The 23,000-nt window shown below is 51.7% G+C and overlaps 1 protein-coding gene across 5 annotated transcripts in view; it reads right to left on the reverse strand.

The window, feature by feature from the left end:
- The window catches only part of Shank3 (SH3 and multiple ankyrin repeat domains 3), a 55,126-nt gene that overhangs the window by 13,391 nt on the left and 18,735 nt on the right, over positions 1-23,000 (reverse strand). For 4 of the 5 annotated variants that reach the window (XR_010045736.1, XM_063243725.1, XM_063243727.1 and 1 more), the window contains exons 10-20: positions 20,442-20,712; positions 17,952-18,145; positions 17,061-17,174; positions 12,119-12,194; positions 11,797-11,879; positions 11,349-11,473; positions 11,119-11,251; positions 10,087-10,167; positions 6,168-6,191; positions 2,319-2,449; positions 1,660-1,744 (exon numbers count right to left, since the gene is read on the reverse strand). Coding sequence is in view for 4 of the 5 variants with exons in the window: in XM_063243725.1 (XP_063099795.1) it covers positions 1,660-1,744; positions 2,319-2,449; positions 6,168-6,191; positions 10,087-10,167; positions 11,119-11,251; positions 11,349-11,473; positions 11,797-11,879; positions 12,119-12,194; positions 17,061-17,174; positions 17,952-18,145; positions 20,442-20,712 (1,317 nt within the window). In the remaining variant the exon portion in view is untranslated. The remainder of the gene's footprint in view (positions 1-1,659; positions 1,745-2,318; positions 2,450-6,167; positions 6,192-10,086; positions 10,168-11,118; positions 11,252-11,348; positions 11,474-11,796; positions 11,880-12,118; positions 12,195-17,060; positions 17,175-17,951; positions 18,146-20,441; positions 20,713-23,000) is intronic. The other variant, XM_063243726.1, reaches the window with a different exon arrangement.

Below are 23,000 nucleotides of genomic sequence, written 5' to 3' on the forward strand. Positions count from 1 at the left end.
CTGAAGACCAATCCCCAGATGAAAAGGAGAGGACTGGTGCTGGTCTCTGGGACTCTTAGATGAGGGTCCAGTGGGGCAAGGTAGAGGGATAATGCACTGCAGAAAGCTGCCTTTGCCCGAGAGATGAGATACAGTACAGGACATAAGATCCCGAGAACAAAGCTGTGGCCCAGGTTCAAAACAATGAGGCCTGTCTTGGGCAGAATTTTAAGGCAGCCCACCCCAAATTTGTCCAGGGAGGCAGAGGAAAAGGAAGAAACCATCAGAAAAGTCAGTGAAGAGCACCTTTTGGTCCAAAGTAGCTGCAATCTCACCAACCTTCTTCCCTCCACCTATGAAAATGACCCTGGGCAATCAATGAATGATTATGTGATTTTTAAACACTGACCTATGTCATCAGTGTGCTCCACTGTCCTCTGTAAACTCCCATTTATCCTGATTCTAAACTCAAATGCACCCCTAGAGCAGTGATGGTGAATCTATACATGCATGCGACAGCAGGTATATCTCTAAAACATTTGCCACCACTGACCTAGAATAAGGAGTTCTGAGGTACATGAGCAGCTCATTTGAGGTGGACTGGAGACAAGTAAGACAGGCATGTAACCCTGGGCAAATCATTCTGACTCTCACAGCTTCAGTTAAATAAATGGTGTTGCTCAATATGACTGCTGTATTAAATGAACCACTGTGTGCACACTCAGTGTCCACCTGAGGGCAGTGCTAAGCAAGGTTTGCACAGAGGAGGAGCAGACAGTGAGTGTGGTGGGCATGCATGGACAGATGGACAGTTGCCCAGGTCACAGGCAGGAGAGACTGGAGATTGGCAGGCAGGCAGGACTTGTTAAAAGTCCAAGCCTGGGTTTAAGAAGAGCTAGCCAAGGGTGAAGTGTGACAGACTGGAGGCTGACAAGGCCCTGACTGATAAGATCCAGGAGGGACACGTTGAGAAAACCTCTCACTGGGGAGGTTGGAGTGGGCACTGCACAGGTGCAGCCTAAAAAAGGAGGGGAAACCAGGAAGCACTGCCCAGCAGGAGGAGTTTCAGGAAGGAGGGAGCGAAGGACAAGAGAGTAGGGGGAAGAGGGCTGAGATGTGCCCTCCTAGGGAAGGACACCCTGGCAGTAGCTGCTGAGAGCAATTTCAGTTTGGGATAAGGAGAGTTTATCTGCCACAGGTTTACACCAGGTGAGGGACAGAAGAATGAGCAACAAGTGACCATTTGGGGGAAATTGGCTATGAAGGGGAGAAGATACAGATTGAAGAACAGGGAAGTTTGAGAGTAAGAAACTGAATTTGCAGCCAGGACAGGAGACGGCTAACCTGGGGGACAAGGACGTTGATGATGGTGGGAAGCAAAAGCGGTAAACTGGGACAGTGGTTTACCCAGTGGACAGGAGCAGTTGGGGGCGGGGAGTGGACTGGAATGCTGATCAAGGAATCTTAAGGGTTTCTTCCAGAAGTGCTTTTCTGGGCTGAGGGAGGACTCATCACTTATGTCTACTAAAAAAATGAGTTCTCTGGTCTGAGCAGGGAGAAGTGGAACTTGGGAAACCTGAAGCCCCATCTGGGGACAGGGAGAGGCAAGGTCCTCCAACTGAGTCCTCCTGGCCCAGCCCCATCCCTCCAGACCCCATGCAGCCCCACCCCCAGCCGTACCTACAGACTTGGTCCGTGGAATCCCCTTCCGCAGAGAGCCCGGCAGCTTTTCTGGGCCCGGAAGGCCCTGGCGCTCAAACAATGACTGTAGAGGGGTTGGGGAGGTGGAACATGGAGGTTCCAGGGCACTAGGCCCCCAGTTCTCCGTCCAGCCCCCCTCTTCCTGCTAAGCTGGAGGCTACAGCCTCATGGACCCTCTCCAGTGGCACTGGATACAAGAATTAGCCCCAGATCCTGTGTTCAGGCAGCAAGAGGTGCAGCCAGTCAGACACTGGGGTCATGTGGCAATGTGGATAGTGACACAGTGAAGACAGACCCTGGGCATGGTCTGAGTGGGGGCACAGAAGGGACAAGGGGCCAGAAGGTGCCAAGTTGGGGAAGGGACTGAAACAGGGGCACATTGAGTTGTGGCCCTGGGGGGAGGGAAAGGCTAGAGGGCCCTATGGTTCTGGAGTGACACAGAAGCTACCTGAGGCCAGAGGCACCACAAGCAGCAGCCACAGTGGTGAGAACCACGGGTGCTGAGGTGTCCCAAGGGTCTCTTGAGAGAGGCCATGGGATATTCCACCCCCTAAGGAGAAAGGGTCCAGAAGATGGACTCTCCTCTCAGGAAAGGAAAGCCATGACCATCTGCCCCCAGGCCCCACCGGCCAGCTTACACTGATCTCTGCAGGGGTGATCCGGCGGCTGGTGGGCCGCTGCTTGACAGTGGCTGCCCTGGAGTCAGCGTCCGCAATGTCTGGCCTCAGAGTCGGCTCTGCAGCAGCTGCGAGGATCTCATCCAGCTTCTCTGTACAGCCAAGGAAAGCTACTCTCAGCCCCCAGACCTACTGCTGGACAACACATACACCTTCCCATCCCATTGCCCCATGATGCTGATGGGACTGTGGGACCTACCTGTCCTCAGGCTCCTCATTGCCCAAGGCTGGCAGCCCAGACCCCAAGTAGTCACTGTGATTGACCAGGAGGGATAGGACCAGCTGGGAGACAAAACCATTTACAGCCATATCTCTCTGACTCCCAGCCCACCCCTTACCCCTCCCCACCATTTCATGCCGTTTTTGGCACATGCCCTGGCCCCCACTACACCCCAGGGCAACCTGCTCCTGGGGACCACAGCCTGGGAGACCCAATGTACAAGTAGGAGTCCACAAAATGTCCAAATGGGTGACCAAGTCAATAGTAAATGAACAGGTAAGTAGAGGACATTCTCTGAATACAAAGCTTGGGCCGGGAATCTAAAAATGAATCCATAGAGACAAATGAGAAAGAATCTTCCTCCTCCACCCTGAGAAAAGACAGCTCTAACAGGGATGGTGGGCAAGGCTAGAGAAGACTCTTCTGAAAGGGCTTCCCTCGGGAAACACTGGGCGCCAGAAAAGAGGGCTCGAACAGAGGTCCCATGAGGGCTGATCCCTGAAAAAGTGCCAGTGGGTGGAAAGGCACCAGAGGGCCTCAGGCGTGTTTTTTCAAGTCCATTATAAAAGAATGGCTTTATTTGCTTGTTTTTATTAAAGTAAAATTAACATTTTATTTGAAAATGATGTCTAACTAACATGTCTGAGGGCTGTCAGAGCTGTGCCTGGATGTCTCCCGGGGACATGGACTCAGATCAGCGCTTAGCGCATGGAGCAGTGGTTGGGGATAGTACCTATGTCAGCCAGGCTGCTATACCAGCACTCTCACACAGAGCCTCACCTAGCCCCACTCATCTCTTATGCTCCACATGCCCCCAGACCCCACTCCACCCCAAGAAACACTTGTACTGCTACCCTTTCACTTCCAAAGTGTCCCTGATGGAGATCTGTGAACCATCTAGACATCTGCTCCTTCCAGACCTTACTTGGGCCTGCTCACCAGCACCTGCTGGGTTCCCACGTAATCCACTTGACAACTCCTCTAAGCTGACTCCCTAAGACAGTCTGATATCCAGCGCAGACCCAACCTGCACATTGACCATCCAGACATACACTCTGTGAGTCAGTGTCCTCACCTGATACAAACCCAGCTCCTGCACCCTACAGCTCCAGGGTAAGTCAACACAAAAAAGCCCATAACTGTTGCTCCCATGCACACAGAGAGCACATACCCAAAACAACTGGGTTGTCTCCTTGTCTCCCCAAACAATTAGCAAGTCCTTGAAAGAAGAAAGTACATATTCTGTTGGAGCCTAGTCTGTGCCCTGATAACACAGTTCACCAGCAAAACATGCTAAAGAGCCAGGCGTGGTGGTGCATGCCTGTAATCCCAGAACTTCTGAGATTGAGGCAAGAGGATGGCTGCAAGTTGGAGGTCAGCCTGAGCTACAAAGTGAGCTCAAGGCCAGCCTGCACTGCACAGGAGACCCTGTTTCAAAAAAAAAAAATGCTAAAGAGCAGCTCACATGGCCCATGCATGGCTCCCAATACCACCAGGTGATGGGTCCGCACACAGCCCAGAGATTGCTGGTTTGAGGGGTCTTTTCATTTGTTTTGGTGACAAAATGAATAATTTCCTTTCAGAAGATGAAATCGCCACTGCCATCTAGTGTCGAATCCTTGGTGATGTTCAGCATGTACAGGGCTTTGTGCAAATTCCACAGAAACGTTATGAAGATCCCATTATCAACCTCATTTTGCCCAGGAGCAAATTGAAGCAGAGAGAGACAGAGTTAAATTGTCCCAGATCACAGACCCAATCAGAGGGCACACTTAATTACAAGACACAACACTGGTAGTCTGTCTCCTAACGAATCACACTGTCACTTTAGCTGGGAGTTTAGAAAAGGTGCACCTCTGGGTCCAGCATACCATGCTCAAAGGCCCAAACGAGTGGGCATGCAGTTTAGCAAAACATTTCTTTTGGATCATGAGACAACAGTGGTGGAGCCCTGTTTTCAAAAGGGAAAGAATCAAGCTCTGTAAATGTCAGGTAAGCCCAGCACTCAGAATGCTGAGGCAGGAGGACTGCCATGAGTTCAAGGGTAGCTTAGGCCACATAGTGAGTTTAAAGCCCACCTAAACTACATAGTGAACTCTGTCTCAAAAAAAAAAATCTACAAAAGCTGGGCATGGTGGTGCATGCCTGTAATACTAGAGGCTAAAGCAGGAAAACCACAAACTCAAAAGCCAGCCTGGGCAACACAGTAAGAGGCTGACTCACATTTTTTAAAAAAGATGTGACTATAACTCAATGTTAGGACACATGCCTAGCATGCACAAGACCCTCGGTTCAATCCCAAGTGCACGCGTGTGCCCACACGTACACAATGCAAATGACAAATTGATTTGTCTGACATAAACCCCCAACAAAGCTAGTAAACATAATCCTAAATAAATTATATTTAGATACTTAAAAAAGAAATCAAGGCCCATTATGTGCCACAGCCATGCACTACCACCAGCCTCCCTCATGGGTCATCTGGATATAGGGCAGAATGTGCAAAGACCCAGGCAGAGACGAGGAGCCTGTGGGGGTGACAAATCTCTGCTACTTTTCCTCAGCTGGAAGAGGCACACAGGTCACAGCACAGCCTTGAAATCCCACTAATGCATTGGAAGACAGAAAAAGAATGTCCTACATGCATAGAGAAGGGATGTTTAGAGACCTTGTCCTCTGTTATTAATACCTGGAAAGACAACAGGCAAGCCAGCGGGTAAGGGAGCAGGGCTGCAGGTGGTGGGGAATGCAGCAAGGGCCAGAAGTCTACCCTGGGGAGAAGGGGCACTGGGTGCCTACACAACATGCACACACACACACACACATGCCTGAGACTACCTTAGGTTTCTACCTGGGCCTCATTCCCATCTACCCTAAGGGCAGAAAAGCAGCAGCAGCAGAAAGCCAAGTTCCCAAAACACCAGGCTCCGGACCTTGTAGCAGGCCCAGGCAATTCTGTCCTCAACCCCCACAAAACATACAGACAGAAGGATACAGGGAGGCTGGTCTGAAGACAGGCTGGACAAGTCAGCAGCCTGGGTATGCTAGAGAGCGAAGCTCTGAACTCCTTTCCCAGGATTGTGGGATCCAAATCCCTACTCTCAAGGGACTACAAGTACAGCACAGTAGTGGGGCCCACGACTTAGGCATAGGCAGCCCCAAAAGGGTGGACAGAAAGATGCAGCACAAGCCAGAGCTGCACACCCTAAAACCCACATTCCAACACGGCCCAGTCCCTCGATTCCTCCAAGTTCCTGGAGACCCAATTCTCCCCCTCCCCAGTTCTCGGCCCTGGCACATACAGGACTGCTCACCAGGGGCTTTGCCAGATCTTCCCCAACAGGTTTTTCCCAGCTCACCGAAGCCCTAAGTTCTACAGCTGTGCAACACCCACCCCTCTGAATCCCACATAGTCATATATGGCAACACCCCACCAATCCTTCCTAGGCCATTCAGCACACCACTGTCAGACTCCCACGGTGAAGGTGGACAACAGGTATGCCCAAGACTCCAGACCACCATCCTCAAACACCTCTTCCCAGACAGGGACCAAGAAGAACTAGACCTATGGATACAAGCAGATGACTTACCCCCTTTTCTTCTCCGAATCGAGGCTTGGAATCGAGAAACAGAGCAAAGCGAGTAAGAGGCAGGCTTCATCCCATGGCACCCAGGCCCATTTTCCATACTCATTTACCCATTCCATTCAATCCCTGATGCTAACCCCGCCACCTTCCACTTCCCCAACAACCAGGACCTCAGTGACCTGCCCAACCTATACTTCCTTATTCGACTGCAAGCACAAATCTATCCAAATGCTGTGCTATTTGGTACATACACTTAAGTGTATGTACACACACATGTACATGGCCACTCACATATATACATGCATGCACATAGATGTGAGCACACAACACACACAAGTAAATCATAGTCCAGTCAAATGTTCATTCAGAAAAAGGGAAAAAAATGTATAAAAATCAAGTTCATAGGCCACTGAAAAAGATGGTCAGTCATCCGTAAACATTGTGTGCAAGATAAGTTGGGCAGGATGTGTTTTTATTTCTTGTGGAATTTTTTTGGAGGGGGGACTACTGCTCAGGATCAAACCCAGGGCTGAGCATGCTAAACAAGCCCTCTACCACCAAAATAGATCCCCTAACCCCCAAAGCAGGTTTTTAACAAAAAGCAGGGCAAGTGTATTTTCAAGAGAAATCTTTCCCACACTGATGCCAGTAACAGGCACAAAGGCATGTCATCGACTTCTCATCACACAGCAAAAGGGATCAGTTATTACAGAGAAATTATTTCACGTAAGAAAGTGAATGAACCGGGGATTTAGTCAGTGGCATAAGTGCCTGCCTGGCAAACGCGAGGTCATGAGTTTGATCCTTGGTACCAAAAAAAAGTAGTGAACTAACAAGGGAACTGGATTGGCAGGGCCCTCATAGTGCAGGTCTCCACTGGCCTCTGCTCCAGCACATCTTTGATTCAAGCTCAGCAGATGTGCACATGGTGACAGTGAAGGGAACAGGGAGCCCTGCACTGCCTCCTTCCACCACCTCTCAGGAGGGTCCTCTCTCGGCCCCCACAACCTGAGTTTTCCGCAACAGCCTTTGCTCACAGGAGCCCTCCCTCCTGTCCCTTGACACAGCACAAGCCACCTAGCTATAAGCCTTCACCCCTACCACCTGCTCTCCATCATCTCATACTTTCTTCTTTCCTGTAGGGCTCCACAGCTTCTGATAGTGTGACTGGCAGGATGGACATATTTGTGTTGGGGGTGACCCAATATATATCATTCCTAACTTTCAAAAGCACAGCACTGGATTGTGTGGTGGTCCCTCAGGCACCTGGGGAGCCTTGTTTCCTCAGCCTAACATTTCCAGAGGAGCGTGGTCAATTAGTGGGTAAGTGGGCTGGTCTCCTGGGACAGATGTGGGTACAGGGTGGCTCTCCAAGCCCCTGGCCACACAGCCCCTCTTTGAACACAGTACACTGGGCCCAGAAGTTTGGACTTTGTGCTGAGTTGTTCCCTCCTCCTCCCCCAGACTTGGCTTAGGGAAAAGCCTGACATCACGGCTGAGCTCCTCTGGACTACTAGGTCTGAAGTGACTCAAAGCAGTCTACTCCTATGACTTATAGAGTAGAGGGAAAGAGTTATTTCACTGCTTGCTGTAAGGAGCACTTCCACTTAAAAGACAGAGACCATGGGTCTCTGGATCACAGCACTCAGGCTGCCCAAAACCTCTGTGTAAACCACGAAGGTCTCTTCTGAACATGCAGCCAAACATGGCTCTGTGGCAGGTGACTCCAGAGACCATCCACCAGTCTTGCCTGGTCTCCAACAAGACACAGGTGCAAACTGGTGTTGCTTACTGGTCAGTGTGATGGACAGGTCAACTTTTTGTGACTGACCTGAACCCTTAAAACCCTGGAGCCAGAAGTCTGTAGGCATCTCTTGCTCCTTTAAGGAATAGGTTTTGCGGGGTGTAGAAGCTAGCTGAGAGGGCTTCCCATACCATTCCATCGTCTTCTGCCTTCTACTGCCGACAAGAAGTCTGCTGTCAGGTATTCTGCTCCCCGCCACACACACACACACACACACACAGTTTTTAAGATTTTTGCTTCTCAGTTATATTAAAGCTTTACTCTGATCTATTCCCTTCTTTAGAACGTACACATCACAGTTGAGTCTCACATCTTTGTTCATTTTGGGGAAATTCTTAGCTATTTACTCTTTAAGTACATCTTTCTTTTTACCATTGCCAGGAGGATTTCCACAGGTAGGTTCTGGACCTGCTCACTGGTGCTCACGGACTCGTATCCCACCACTGTCCTCTGGTGGCTCCTCCTCCTCCTCTGGGCTGATCCCACTTAACCACCTTAGACGCACATTCTCACTCCCTGCTTTTTTCAGCTCAATCTACTATATTATTTATTCCAGCCACAGACTTTTGAATCTATACTTTTTGTTTCAATCATAGTTATGTAGGGATAGTTTTTAAATGTTTATTCTTCTTTATAGTTATAGTTCTAGCTTACTCTCATTTGTTAGCACTTTTAGTTCTCTTAACCTCTATAATAACTTCAAAATTTTACTTTACTCTATCTACTTTTCCCTGATATCCAGTTCTTAGGCTGTTCTAGTCCCGTCTCCCAACCTTGTGCCAATCCCTGCCATGGGCTGAGGAAGTGTCAGTCTTCTCTGCTTTCCTAGCTCTGATTTTTGTATTTAGTTTTGAGACCTAAGGATTCTTCTTCCCTTACTTTGAACTGACTGCATGTTGAACATTGATGGCAAGGAAAATCCTGACCTTCATACCAGTCAGTCTATCTTGGTAGCCGTTTTCCACAATGAACTGAACTATAGTCAGGAGAACTTGGTGGGAATAGGGCAGCTCGGTCAGTGGCCAGGATAGGGTCAGACTCGGGCCATGTGCAAGGTCAGAGATAGTTCTGGGAATCAGACTAAGCCACAGCAACAGCAAACTCTGGAACTGGGATAGGGCTCAGACTATGAAAGAAAAGAATGTGTCACTTATAACATGTACTGGCAATGAGCTGCTGATGGCTAGAATACACCCACAAGGCTCTTAATGGTCACATGCACTAGCGCATGTCCACCAAAAAATGGACATATCCATATCGCACATATCAATGTCAAGGCAGTCATCTGTCACATTGTCAGGACATGCCACATACATTAAGACATAGCCAGGATGAGGCTGTTAATAGGACATGGTCATGTCCATATGGACATGCCCATGATGACGGTGTTAGCCGTCACATGTAGGTGGTCACACAGGGATGGGCCCATGAGAAGGCTGTTAACTGTCATATGTCAGGAAGAATCATGTTCATAGGACATGCCAATGTTGATACTGTCAGTGGTCACCTTGAAATTGTTCCTCAATTTGCCCACCAGCACCCACATCTTCTTCCTCTCCTGCAGTTCACAAGGCCCATCCCATCCTCATACTAGAAGTGCTTACAGAGGCCCCAGAAGTTACCAGGCACACTTAGGCAATAAGTATACAGGCACCAGAGTAAAAGAAACATAAAAATGACCCAGCTGGTGCTTGGCAAAATCAGAAACAGACCCCAAGCGGCCCACCCATTATTGATTCCTCACTTGGACAAAATGCAGCAGTAAAATCAGACTGGAGAGTAGAGAGTCAGTAGCAGCACACACACATACACATGCACACGCATGCAAACTTGCTGTTGGACCAGGCCTTGCTCCCCAGCTGTCTGTTCTGGTGGTCCCACCGCTCACCTCCAGCCCTCAGCCCTTGCCCTTCCACATGCTCGCTCCCCTCTCACTTCACAGGCACTGAATTCCTGCTACCTCTTAAGCACCTGCCACCCTCTGATATGCACTTGCACCTGTCTCCTCCCTGCAGCCTGCATGGCCTCAGCCCAGCTCAGGCCCTAGCCTCCCACCCTGGCCTGCCCATCCCAGGCCATCTGCTTGCTGCCTGCCTCTACAGCCCCCACAGTGCTCACCAAGTTCCTCCAGTTCTGCCGTCATGGATTTAGAGCGCAGGGTCAGTGTGGTACTAGGAGCCCTCTTCGGGGGCGGTGGGGCTGCAAAGAAGAGGGAGGCCTTGGACCTCCTGTCCAGCAGCAGGCGGCGCGGTGTGGCCAGGTGCAGATGCCACTTGCGCTCTACCGCCTGGATCTCCTCGTACTCCCGCGAGGACGAGTCACACTGTGCCAGGATCTTGTTCAGGCTGCGGCTAGATGCAAACTTCTTCATGGCGTGGGGAGATCAGGAAGCACTGGAGCTGGGGCAGTGGGGGCCTCTGGGGCCCTTAGGACCCCTGAGACCACCAGAACCTGGGCCTCAGAGGGTAGTTAACTGGTACTGGTAGGGATCAGAGTGCTGACTAGCTCTAGACTTAGTGCCCACCCTGTAGGCTTTAAGGGCCTGGCAAGGGGGCACCGGAGCCATGGGTTGGGGGCTGGGAGGATCTCCTGCCAGGTCAGCTGCTGCTGCTCCAGGATCCCCACCCCCCAGGGAGCTGAATGACTACTGCCCCTAGGGGGACCAGGGTGTGGCCTGCCAAGCCACAGGCCTGGCTGGGCTGGGCCAGCGGCAAAGCCTCCTGGGCCCAGGCTGTTGGCGGCGCGGGGAGAAGACGCTTTTCCTCTTCCCTCAGGTGCCGCCTCCCCCTTCCCTCCGACAATAAGCAGCAGCATCAACCTCACAGTTGCCATGGCAACCCCGGCCTCCAGGCAGCTGCTGGTGGTGTCGGGAAGGACTCTGCCATGCCAGGGGCTGGGGGGACAGAGATGGAGGGGGTGGGAATCTGAGGAAGGATACCTGAGGTCAGGGATCACAGGCCTGGCAAGGGGCCAAGTGGGTCTAATACCAGGGACCAGAACTATCCTAGGCTGGGAATTTACACATTTTGTCTAAGTTAGGAAGCTGATGTCAGCAGTGTGGGTCAGGGATGGGGACAGAATGTGGCTCTGAGTTTAAAAGGTCACGAGCAAAGGGGAGAGTCAGCAAAACCCCAAAGCCTGAACCCTCACCTCTGCGCCGAGCCCCATCCTCCTCTGGCTTCCTTGTTACAGACACGACTTTCATGACCAGGCGGTTCCCACCCTGGCGGATCAGAGCTACCACCTGCTTGTGTCCAACCTTCACCACATTCACCCCATTCACCTGAGACAGAGAAGCAGTTGGGAGGGGCACCCAGGTACATTCCCCAGGAGTTGGGGTCAGCACCCTGCTAGGCCACAAAGGTCAGGATGGGCCTCACCTCAATAAGGAAGTCTCCAGTCCGAAGCCCGGCCCTCCAGGCCACCCCTTCCACATCCACAGACTCAAGGTACTGGAGTGCAGGGAAGGCCGGTGTGGGTGTGAACTCCTCGATGGGGGTCTCTGCTGCAGAGGCAAGCAGGAGGGTTCCTCAGCAGTGTGTGTGGGGCTCAAGTCAGGATGTGACCCAGGCTGGGTGGATGGCAGGTGGAACACCAGCCAGCCAGGAGCCCAGCACTCATCCCTCGCCCCCACCAGGAAGGTCCCAATTCTGCCAGGCTCCCCACGGCAGGGAGGGGAAACAGAAGGGAGGGACTTGCTGCCTTGAGCTGGGACTCCAAACCTAGACAGTGACAGCAGCAGAGAGCAGGGCCAGAAGGGGCAGCACAGTGGTAGGGCACAAAAGACACTCCAGCATGCACTTCGCCCCCACAGCATCACACCATTACCTTTGGCACCCCGGAGCACAAAGCCAAAGCCCTCATGGTCTCGTTTCTGCAGGACAGCCACCTTGTCATCGATGACATAATCACTGATGGAGGAAAGCAGGGAGGATAAGACCAGCCCTGTAGGGAGTGTGGCAGGTTGACCCCGCAGGGTCCCACAGCACGGGCCACCCCAGTAACAGCAGAAGGTAGAAGTGGCTGACACCCTCTCCTCACCCTCCTCTAACCTCTTCACACCCTAGCCTCCCTCTTCGGACCTCCACTCCATACCCACACACCCAACTCATGCCCCAGTGAGTCCACACCCTGTCCCACCTGCCAGTACCTGTGTGAAGTGAGGCTGTCATAGGAGCCCACTGTGTAGTGGCGGAAAAGCCGCTTCGTCCGGTCCTCCCGGGTTTCTAGAGGGAGTATCAGAAGCTGAGGAATGGCCATAACCTCCAGCTTGCTACACTGTTCCAAATCGTGCTGGTTTCACACAGATCCTAAGGCAGGAAGGCTGGGGGACCATGCAGCAAAACCTACCCTCTGAAAGTCAGGCCCCAGGAGGGGCAGCGGCCATGGCTCACCTCTCCTGAGCAGCATGCAGCTGAACACAGGAGACTAGATGGGGCTAGCACCACCCAGCCAGCAAACCATAAAGCCATGTGAAAGAGAGTACACACACTTGTGTGTGCGTGAAATCCACAGTCCACGTTCAACACTGTCTATACTGCATGTGTCTGTGACATGCAGTGCATCAATGTGCTGTCCTCACGCTCGTGAGTTTCCTATATGTGTGACCCTCGATGATGCACAGCACAATACTCTCTGTCATGCAGAACACTATCTTTACTGACATGTACTGAGGCCCCTGACTTCACTGCATCCCACAGAATTTGTCCTGTCCCTTGGCCTCAAAGTCCCTTGGGGCCACTACAAAGCTGGCCCAGGTCTGTCTGCTGCCCCACTTCAGCCTTGCTGTCCCACGCTGAGTCATGACCCAAGTGGCTAGGTCCTGCCCTTCAGGCTCTGCATGACCCACTCTGCTCCCCGAAGGTGCACTCTGACTGTAGCACTTCTCAGAATTTGTTTTTATTTCCACAGGTATTTATTGTGCTCCTACTATGCACCAGGCTTTGTTTGTTTTAGGTTTTGAAAACGTAGTAGAGAACAAAGTCTCTGCCTCATGGAGTTAATAAACTATGCTGGGAGATACAATACAGAGACAATAAACATATAACATGCCAAATGCTGGCAAGCACCTAACAGATAAAATTAGAACAAGTGTGCAGGAAAAGTGCAGTTCTAGGGGATCACACGAAGGTTTCACCAGCACGGGGAGATAAGCAAAGGCCTGTGAGGGACAGGCCTATGGATAAAGGGTAAAGGGGTGTTCGGGAGCAGGGCGGTCAGGGTGAAGCCCACATGGTGAGCTCTGGCCTGGGGTGTTTGGGAGATAGTGTGGCACCCATGCAAGTGGAGCAAAAGGAGCCAGCAGAGCAGGAACAAAAGATATCAGAGAAACTATTATTTTTTATGATCTGTCCCTCACCTGTGAGCTCCTTAAAAAAAAAAGACTACATCTTATTATCTCTGTAGTCTCAGGCCCAGCAAAGTACCAGGTATAGTAACAGGCAGGGAAGACAGTGTACAATTGGTCAGGTGCGTGGGTGGACTTCTGTTGTGTGGACAAAAGGATGGGCGGGCTGAGAGATGGAAAGAATATCAAAAGGTAAATGGAAGCTAGGCATGGTTGTGCACACCTGTAAATCCAGCACTCAGAAGGCTGAGGTAGGAAGATCGCCTGAGTTCAAGGCCAGAGACAGTAAGACTCTATCTCAAAAAAACGTTACATGGATGGACCAAAGTGTTGACAGATATATGAGTGGATGAGTACAGGATGGATGGATGAATGGATGGATGGATAATACAGACCAATACACAGACCGTGTTGGTAGATGCATGGATCAATACATCACAAGATGAAATGGGTGGGTGGTAGGACGATAGATGGGTAGACGAATGAATGCATGGGATGAGTGAACTGAGTGGGCTGCCAGATGAGTAGAGGGCGGTGGGATGAGTAAGTGTGTCAAAGGACAGAGAGATACAGACAGAGAGAGCAGTGGCTGGAAGGAGGGAGGAAAAGCTCCTAATTACACCAGAAGACACAGACATCAAGAGAAGCAGGCCCTGCCATGAAACTGTATAATTCTCAGAGAGGCAAACAACTGGTCCCTTTTAGCCTCTCCTTCCAGAACAGGAAGAGTGCCCTGGCAGGGTCCCTAGATTCTGGTAGCTTATCTTCTCATCATCCTGGCCCTTGTAAGTGAACATGAGCTGGCTGGGGCTGGGGCTCTTGGTGACACCCCTACCCTCACCTTCCTGCTGTTCCAAAGCTAGCACAGACTAGGCAGCATCACCATGACGGGGTTTCAACTCCCATAGCCTCTTCAGGTCAGCCCAGTCACACAAACGCTCACATTTCCTGCCTGCAGAACCTCAGATTTGCATTTATTAGCCTCTTGTTTTTAGACTTGTCAACCAAATAAATATATTTATTACATAACACAAATTAATTTGCTAGTTTTATTAATCAGACACTAAGAGCCAGCTGAAGGGAAAATGCCCAGCACCAGCCCTCAAGCAAGGACCGACTGGGAGGAAGGAATAGGGGGAATGAGGGACAGGAAGGACCCTGGCACACAGGGCTGTGGGGTCCCTGCAAAAACTGCCCCCTATTTCCTCCCATCACAGCTCAACTCCGTCCTGTTCTCTTAGTGCCCATGACTGTGCCCTGGTCCTACATAGGTACTGACCCTGGACACCAGCCTGGTCCATGCACCTTAGCACAGTATGCCCTCCTTAGCCTTTAAGTCCTTCTATATTGCCATTCCAGTCCCTGGCTCAGATCTTTTTTTGATCTGTACCTGCTGGATGCGGGTTCCTACTGCTCGGCTACCCTCTAACCTCAGGTAAAGCTTAGGCTAAATCCCAAGTGGGAGATTCTGCTTCGAGTGCTAACCAGGCATGCAGCTCATGTCAGAAGGCCAAGACTGCTCCTCCTGGCCCCTATGCAGGCAGCCTCCTCAAACCCCTTTCCCTCTGCCCACTCACAGAGCCCCCATCTGTCCAGGAGCCTCTGATGCCTACTCCCTTGGATCACATGCTCTAGCTCTACCTAGGAGCCCTCCAACTGCCTGGAGGCCTCCAGTTCTACCACCACTCCCAGCATGGTTACTGTGCCCCTCTCTCTTCCATGGCCTCAGCCTATCCTACCTACCTCTCTGCTCTGCTTTGCCCAGATTTTGACCCTGAACTTAAAAGATCTTCAGAATAAAGCAGCCCCAGCCAAGTCAGCTCCTGCCACAACGCCACCCTTTCCCTTCACTCTGTGGATACCTGCCCAGCCCCACATATACAACTCCAGCCTCACTGCCTCTCACAAAGCTGAATGCCAACTTAACAAGATCCTGCCCCGCAGGGCCTAGAAATGAACTATCAGCAAACATCCCTGGCTCCCAGGTCCGCTGGGCTATGTCAATCACTTAAAATGGCTGAGACATGAGAGGTACTGACATGCATAGCTCTAGAACACTGTGCTGGACAACCCCAAACATGGTCACCCCCAGTCAGAAATAGTGGCACACATGCATAATCCTAGCACTCTGGGAGGCTGAGGCAGGAAAATGGCAAGTCTGAGCCCAGCCCAGACAATTTAGTGACTTACTGAGATTCTGTATAATAAAATAAAAAATAAAAAAGAGGGTTGGGTGCAAAGTGTGAAAGCTGAGTTTAATCCCTGGTTCCATGAAAGGAAAAAACAACCAAGATGGGCACCCCATCTTCAGACCACCCAGAGGACTCAGCCCAAATGATGCCTCTACTTCAAAACTGACTACTATAGGCCAGCCCAGGACACTTCACTGCACACAACCTCTACACAGCAGAACTCAGCACACCCACTGCAGCCACCAGGCTGCTTGTTCCCTTTCAGCTTCCAAGCCAGGCCTCAGTAAAGCCAGCCAAAGGCCTGGCACGGGACAAATACAACAAGCATCTGCTCCGGTCCAAACTCTGTCCCTTCCTCATCCACAGTTCCAGAACCACAATCTTTGTTAACCAGGCTGTGGAGAAGCAAGCTGGCTCCTATTCAACAGGTTGCATCAGCCCCCTCTCCTTCCTAGGACCCAAATCTCTGAAACCGATTTCCTCCTGGACCCAATTCCATCTACATCCACAGGAACAAGAGAGCCTGTCCCTTCCACCTCCAAGCCACCAGGGGAGCCATCTGAGTGGGGCAGAGAACAAGAGAGTGTCAGCAGCTCCTGCCAGCCTAGACCACTCAAGGTCAGCACAGGTCAAGAGTCATGGCCAGGGGTTGGGCTCCACTGAGAGGTTCACAACCCAGGGAAGGAACACAGCAACACTGACCCAAGACTTCCACATGCAAATGGAGGAACACAAGTTCCTCAATGCAGACTCACCACCAATGACCTCAGTGACTACTACTCGGGAGGTATTCAACTGACTCCTCAGTTCTCCAGCACAGAAGTAACACTCATAGGTATAAGACCTTCTAGAACCCCCAAGGGCTCACTGCAGATATCCACCCAAGACCAACCAACTCATCCTGCAGACTCTAAAGGACCAACCCGTTTCTACCAGCAGGACCCCTCAGACCCCAGCATCCAGGGAAGTCCTTCCTAAAAGACCAAGTTGTCCACCTTTGGAGTTAAGGCCTTCAGCTTCAAGTCCCCCTGCTGGCTAAGAAGCAGGGACATATCTAGCGGCTGCCCTCAGACCACCCCAGCCCTAGAGTACCCACAACCGCCCCTTAGGGCCCAACTGGCCTCATTTCCTCTTGGCTGGGCCAGGCCTCCTGCTCTGCCCACTTGGACAATCTGTCCACTTTGGAAAAACGCCTCTTTTCTCACATTGACCTCCTTACTGGTCTGCCAACCACACTTGCAAGCTCCAAACACCTGGTATTTCTGTGAAGGTGCAGTTACAATCACTAGAAGTCACATGTGGGACTGCTGACCAGCATGTACCTCCTGTGGGCCTACTGTGGGTGCGGCTACAGCATGTGAAAGTTAGGTGTATTTGTGTTCCTAAGCACATATGCACACATCATACCTTTACTGCATACACAAGTTTGCATCTACTTTGGTTGTGTTTGAGTTTCCCCATCTTTTCTCTGTGAACAACCAGATTTATCACCAAGGGGACACCAAGGGGTAGCACCCTCAGAAGCTGCTGCTGAGGGGCCTATGGTCACTCACCATGCCGGGTGTCATACTGTCGCATCTGCACCTCTTCTACACAGTCGGCGGGGAACCAGCCCGTGCGGCCCTTCACGGTCCCCTCCCAGAATCCGCCTTCCCCAATGCTGAGCACTAGAGGGACAGAAGCCAGGCAGGCTATCAGGAGAGGACAGAGCTGGGGGCCCTTGCCTCCCCACCACTGTAGGCTCAGGTTCTACCCATGCAGAACCCTTCGCCCTTGCTTCCCTTCTCTTCCCACAGCCTCCCGGTTTTTCCTCTGGGGAGATTTTGGGATCCACACAGGAGACAGGAACAAACAGAAGGGCTCGGCACAAGATGGGAATGTGGGGGGTCAGGCATGCAGATGGACACACTTGAGAAGGACAGAAGATAGGGGCCACTCCTGTGATTCTGCCCCAGTGACCACTGTCCCTCTACCTTCTTGGCTCTGCTACCCACCCAGAGTCACTACCAAGAGCTCAGGGTCACTGTGCTACAGCCAGCCAGCGGACTGAGCTACATGATGTACCAAGAGTGCTGATCCTCAGGGCTGCTGCTACCTTAGGCCCCTATGAACACAGGGCAGAGGAGGACAGGATCCCGCACTCAGGGAAAGAGACTTGTGCCGCACAAAATAAGCGGACCCCCAACAGGAATGTGCAGAGCACACAGACACCCACAATCCATAGCCCCCTCCAACGATGGCAAACACCCCACACATCTCAAGGATTTCCAGAGAAGACGCCCCAAAAGTAACACAGGAACCCCACAGCCAAAGAAACGCTGCAGTGAGATGGGATTCTTCCACCAAGACGCCCGGGACTCGGTCCCCGTCGTGACACAGAACCGACCCAGCGCGACACCCCAGCTGCCGCTCCGCCCCCCGGCCCCGCCCCCCGCGCCCCTCACCCTTCACGGCCTCGCCGCGGTGCAGCGGGATCTCGCCCTCGCCCTGCGGGCTGTGCGCCTTCACCGCGATGAACTTGCGGCCGGGGACAGCGCTGTAAAGTTTCCGCTTCGGGCCCCGGGGCGGCGGCGCGGGGGGCGCGGGGGACGCGGGGCCGGGGCCAGGCGCGGGGCCGGGGCCGCCCGGCCCGCTCGGGCTGTAGACGAATACGTAGGTGACGGACGCAATGCCAGGGGGCAGCGGGCACGCGAAGCCGGCGCCCGGGGCCTCCATGGCGCGCGGCCCGGGCCCGCCGCCCGCCTCACCGCAGCCGCGGCCGCAGCGCCCGCCACCCGCCGCCCGCCGCCCGCCCGCCCGCCGGGGGCCCGGCCCGGGGCCGCTCCATGGGCCGCGCCGCCGCGCCCGGCCCGCTCCCGCCAGCACGCGCTGCGCCCGCTCAGGGCTCCGGGGCCGCGGGGCTGCGCTCCCGGGCGCGCCGGGCTCGCTCCATGCCGCGGCCACCGGCCCCGCCTCCGCGCCGGCTCCTCCCTCTGCGGGCGGCGGGCGGCGGGCGGCGCGGACCCCGGGCTGCGGCCGCGGGGGCGGGGCGAGGCGCCTCGGGGACCCGGCGCCAGGAGGGTCGGGGTGCGGTGGGCTCCGGGCCGGCCCGGCCCGCCCCCAGTGACTGCCACCCCGTCCCTTCGCCTGGACCCCTGCTCCTGCTGCCCGTACCCTTCCGCAGACTGCCCTCTGCTCGGACCTGGGCACGCGCTGGCTCCCTGGACCCAGGCCGGCTAAATTCTCATGCTCAGCCGATGGCCAGACTCCTGGGACGCGACTTTTGCCACATTCCAGTCGCCTGGGTGGGCTCCTTCCCACCCTGCTCTAGACCTCCACGCTGTTGCCCAAAACTAAACTACTTCAATCGTGGCCATCCCGCCAAGGATTAGGTAACGGACTCTCCTATCGTGTGGCCCTAGGGTCCAGGCTTGGGGATGCTGTGGCGATTCTGCAGACCCCATGTCTAGCCCTTCAGGAGCCAGGTCGGGCTCGGCCAACAGGGGGCACCAATGAGCCACCCTGCTCCACACCACACACACAGGCCACGGACTGTCCTTTGACCATGTACGACCACTGTGCACTGGCAGGACAGCCCCCAATACAGGTCATTATTCCCCTAAATGCTGCTTTACCATGGGTTTAACTATCCATGTCCTGGCATTATCGTCACATCTGGGATACCAAGCACCTAAATTGTGGGGAAAACAATTCTGCCAACCCCACTGAGCAGATGAACTAAAGTCCATAATACTGCAGGTCTTTGCAGTCTGCTCACAGGACATTCAGACAAATGCAGAGACCTGTGGTTCTGACTCAGGAGCACCTTGTAGGAAACAGCGACATCCTAGGATGTTTTCTTTCAGCCACAGGGTCACTCAACCCTTAGAAAGTCTAGAAGCAAATGCTTCCAGGAACTTCAACTTGAGGAAAGACAGCCTCAGAGACCAGCAAGAATAGGCAGAGACGCCAGTGCTGAAGACAGCACAGGGCAGGGTACAGGTACAGAAAGAGCCTTTCACAAGCCCCAACAGCCAGGCCCAGGTGAGCTGACCTGGCTTTGTGTCTGGACAGGTGGTTAATCTGGCCTGGGCAACAGGGCCCCACCCATAACATAGTGTCACCAAGGCACAGCCCTGTGAGTCACTGAAGACAACAGAGACAACCTGCCCAGCCCAATGGCATAGTGAGTGATCGGACTGTAAAAGCAGCTGCCATTGAAAAACAACACACTTTATGTAACACCACCCAACGGTACCTCCCAGCCTCTCCTGCTATAAACAGAAGAAAGCAAGAAAAAGACAGCCCCTGCTCTCAAGGAACAGGGAGCAGGTACCACCACCAGCACCTCCTATGTGCAGACACCAGGGGCCCAGCAACAACTGCACAGACACCAAGACGACCCCAGGAAATGCCTGGACTGGGTTAGCTCCACCGCACAGTGGCCATCTGAGACAGGACCACCCCAGCCTCACTCCACAGCCTACAGAGGCCAGCAGGCTCCAGGCTACACTCTAAGTGGGTCCCTCAAATATCCCTGGTTTCTCAGGGTCCCAGCACTCAGGGTTAAAAGTGAAGAATCCTATAGGCAGGTGTACGGAATGAGGGGGAAAGGGAAGGCTGCATCAACTATAAGTTTTAACTCCTCTTTATTTATTTTTTTTTTTGTCTTTTTCGTTTTCGTGGAAAGGCATCCCTGACCCTGTCACCTACCCTGGAGCCACAGTGGACTTTTCAAACACATTCTAGATCATACTCTCTCTGCCCAAAACACTTCCTCAATGGCATCTTCAGCATGTCCAGGGCCGGCCAGAGGCCAGCGTGGGTAAGCCTGCCCAACCCAAAGACTCTGACCTCATCCCTCTTTCATCAAGGGAGGTCTGACTCTTGCCAGCACACCTCTCCCTGCTGGCCAGGGCTACACCCTGGCCTCTAGGAGTTCCCAGCCCTCCTACCTGATCTTGCTTTGGCTTCCCCTGCCTGCTGAAGGGCCAACGGCACTCTCCTGGTCACCATCCCGGTCACGATCCTTCTCTTCCTGCAGCCGCTGGAGCAACAGCTGGTGGGGAAGACTTCGCAGCGAGGGCCCAGGAGAGGCTGCTGGCTGTGCCTCACCCTTCAGGTTGATGTCGCTGGCTGAGCGCTGCAGGGGCCGAGGGGATGCCAATCCACTGGGGCCAGCCAGACGACGCCGCTTTGCGTAGCTTGGAGTTTCCCTGAATGGTACTGGGATAGAGGGGGAAAAGGGAGACTCACCAGCCTGCTGGGTGACTAGCTGTCCTAGTCTACCCAGGCTTTCCAGATTTTATAACTAAAATTCTATGTTCCAGGACCTGCCTCAGCCCCAGGAGACCAGTTCAGCTGGCCATTCTGTGACTGGAGCCGCCATCAAGGGACAATCTTCTCAGTCGCCTGGTCTCTAACACTAGCTTTAGGGGCAGATACTGCCCCTACCCCAACCAAACGAGGCTGCAGGGGCACCCATATCTGACATCAGAATTGCCCAATTCCCCAGCTTCAGGAGACACAAAATAGGCTACATGTGGTAAATTTTGCCAGACTACTGTTATGCAAGGCCATTTACAGCTAATGATAATTAGGGAAACTAAAAAAGACCTGGGAGTCAGCAAACTTTCCTGTAAAGAATCACAGGCAACATTTCAAGCTTTGCTATCATACAGTCTCTACTGCAATGACTCAACTCTGCCACATGAAAACTCTGCAGCATGAAAACAGCCAGAGACAACATATAAGTACATGTGTCTGTGCTACAAAAAACTTCATTTAAAAAGCAGATGGTAAGCCAAAAAATATGATCCAAACTATGCATATACTATTTACAAGAAAATCATTTGTGATTCAGAGACATAAATGGCTTAAGAAGTAAAAGACTTTTTAAAAACCTATCTCATAGCCAGGCATGGTGGTACCCTCCCCCCAGTAATCCTCGCACTCAGGAGGCTGAGGCAGGAGGATCACTATAAGTTCAAGGCCAGCCTGAATTACACAGTGAGACTCTGTCTAAAACAAAAAAAATGTAAGCAGTAACCCAAAGAAAGCTGCTGATTATGTTACTATCAGACAAAATAAACCTTAAAATAAACAAATAACTAGAAACAAAGGACATATACATTAATGAGGCAACTCATCAAGATTAACAATTATTAACATGTATCTACCAAACAGAATACAAAAACAGGTAAAACATCAGCATCTTTTAAGACAGAGAGGTAGTTCCAACAACAGCTGGAGACATCAGTATTCCATTTTCAATAATGGAAAAGATCAACAAGGACACAGGAGGCTAAAATCCATCAGACTTAACAGACACAAACAACATTCACCTAACAATAGCAGAATATACTTGAGAATCCTCCTAAAGTACACATGAACATTCTCCACCTAGACCATAAGTCTGACCATCAAAACAAGTCTCAATGAATTTGAAAGTACTAAAATCATACAAAGTATCTTCTTTAACACAATCTAATGAAACACAGTAATTAAACACCACACTATTACTCAATGTGTCAAAAAAATCTAATGGAAAATAAGAAAATGTTTTCAGGCACCTGAAAGTGAAAACTCAGGCTAATAAAAGTTACAAGGTACAGCAAAAGCAGTCCTAAGAGGTAAATTTATAGTGGTAAACACCTACATTTAAGAAACAGGAGGGGCTGTAGTTCAGCAGCACAGCAGATACTGAGCATGAATGAAGTTCTGGAATCAATCTCCAGCACCAAAGAAAAATACAAAAAAGTATAAATGTATTATATATGCCCTATATTTTTATAGGGGAGCGTGGAACAGAGAGAAAAGAAAAGGAGGAAGAAGGAGAGGGAGAGGGAGAGGGAGAGGGAGAGGGAGAGAGAGAGAGAGAGAGAGAGAGAAAGAAAGAGAAAGACAGAAAGAGAGAGAGGAAGAGAAAGAGAAAGAGAAAGAGAAAGAGAAAGAGAAAGAGAAAGAGAAAGAGAAAGAGAAAGAGAAAGAGAAAGAGAAAGATCTCTTTGGTCAATAACCAAAGCTGAGCATGGTGGTACACAGCTGCAATCCCAGAGCTCTCTGCAAGGTTGAGATAGAAGGATGGCAAGCTCTAGGCCAACAACTTAGTGATGTAATGAGACTCTGCTTTTAAAAAAATGTTTTTGTCAGTACCAGGTATCGAACTCACAACCGCCTGCTTGCAAGGCAGGTACTTATGCCGCTGAGCTAAATCCCCAGTCCCTCTGCTTAAAATTTTTAAAAAAAGACTGTGATGGCTGTGAAGGCCCTAAATTCAGTCCTCAGTAGTGAGGGAAAAAATGAATTTTTAAACACTTTAAAGAACCAAAAAAAGAACAAACCCAAATAGTAAAAGGAAGGCCAATTAGCACAGCAAGAGTAGAGCAGAGGCAAAATAGAAAGCAGGAAAGCCCAACCGATATGACAATAAGTTTTTCAAATGTCAACAAAATGATTAAATCTTTTCCTAAACTAAAGAAAATGAGCAAGAAAACTAAAATCAGAAATTATTT

Source organism: Cavia porcellus, unplaced genomic scaffold, assembly GCF_034190915.1.
Source record: "Cavia porcellus strain 051 isolate PalLab524CR breed Dunkin Hartley unplaced genomic scaffold, mCavPor4.1 scaffold_40, whole genome shotgun sequence".
NCBI classification, from domain to species: Eukaryota; Metazoa; Chordata; class Mammalia; order Rodentia; family Caviidae; genus Cavia; species Cavia porcellus.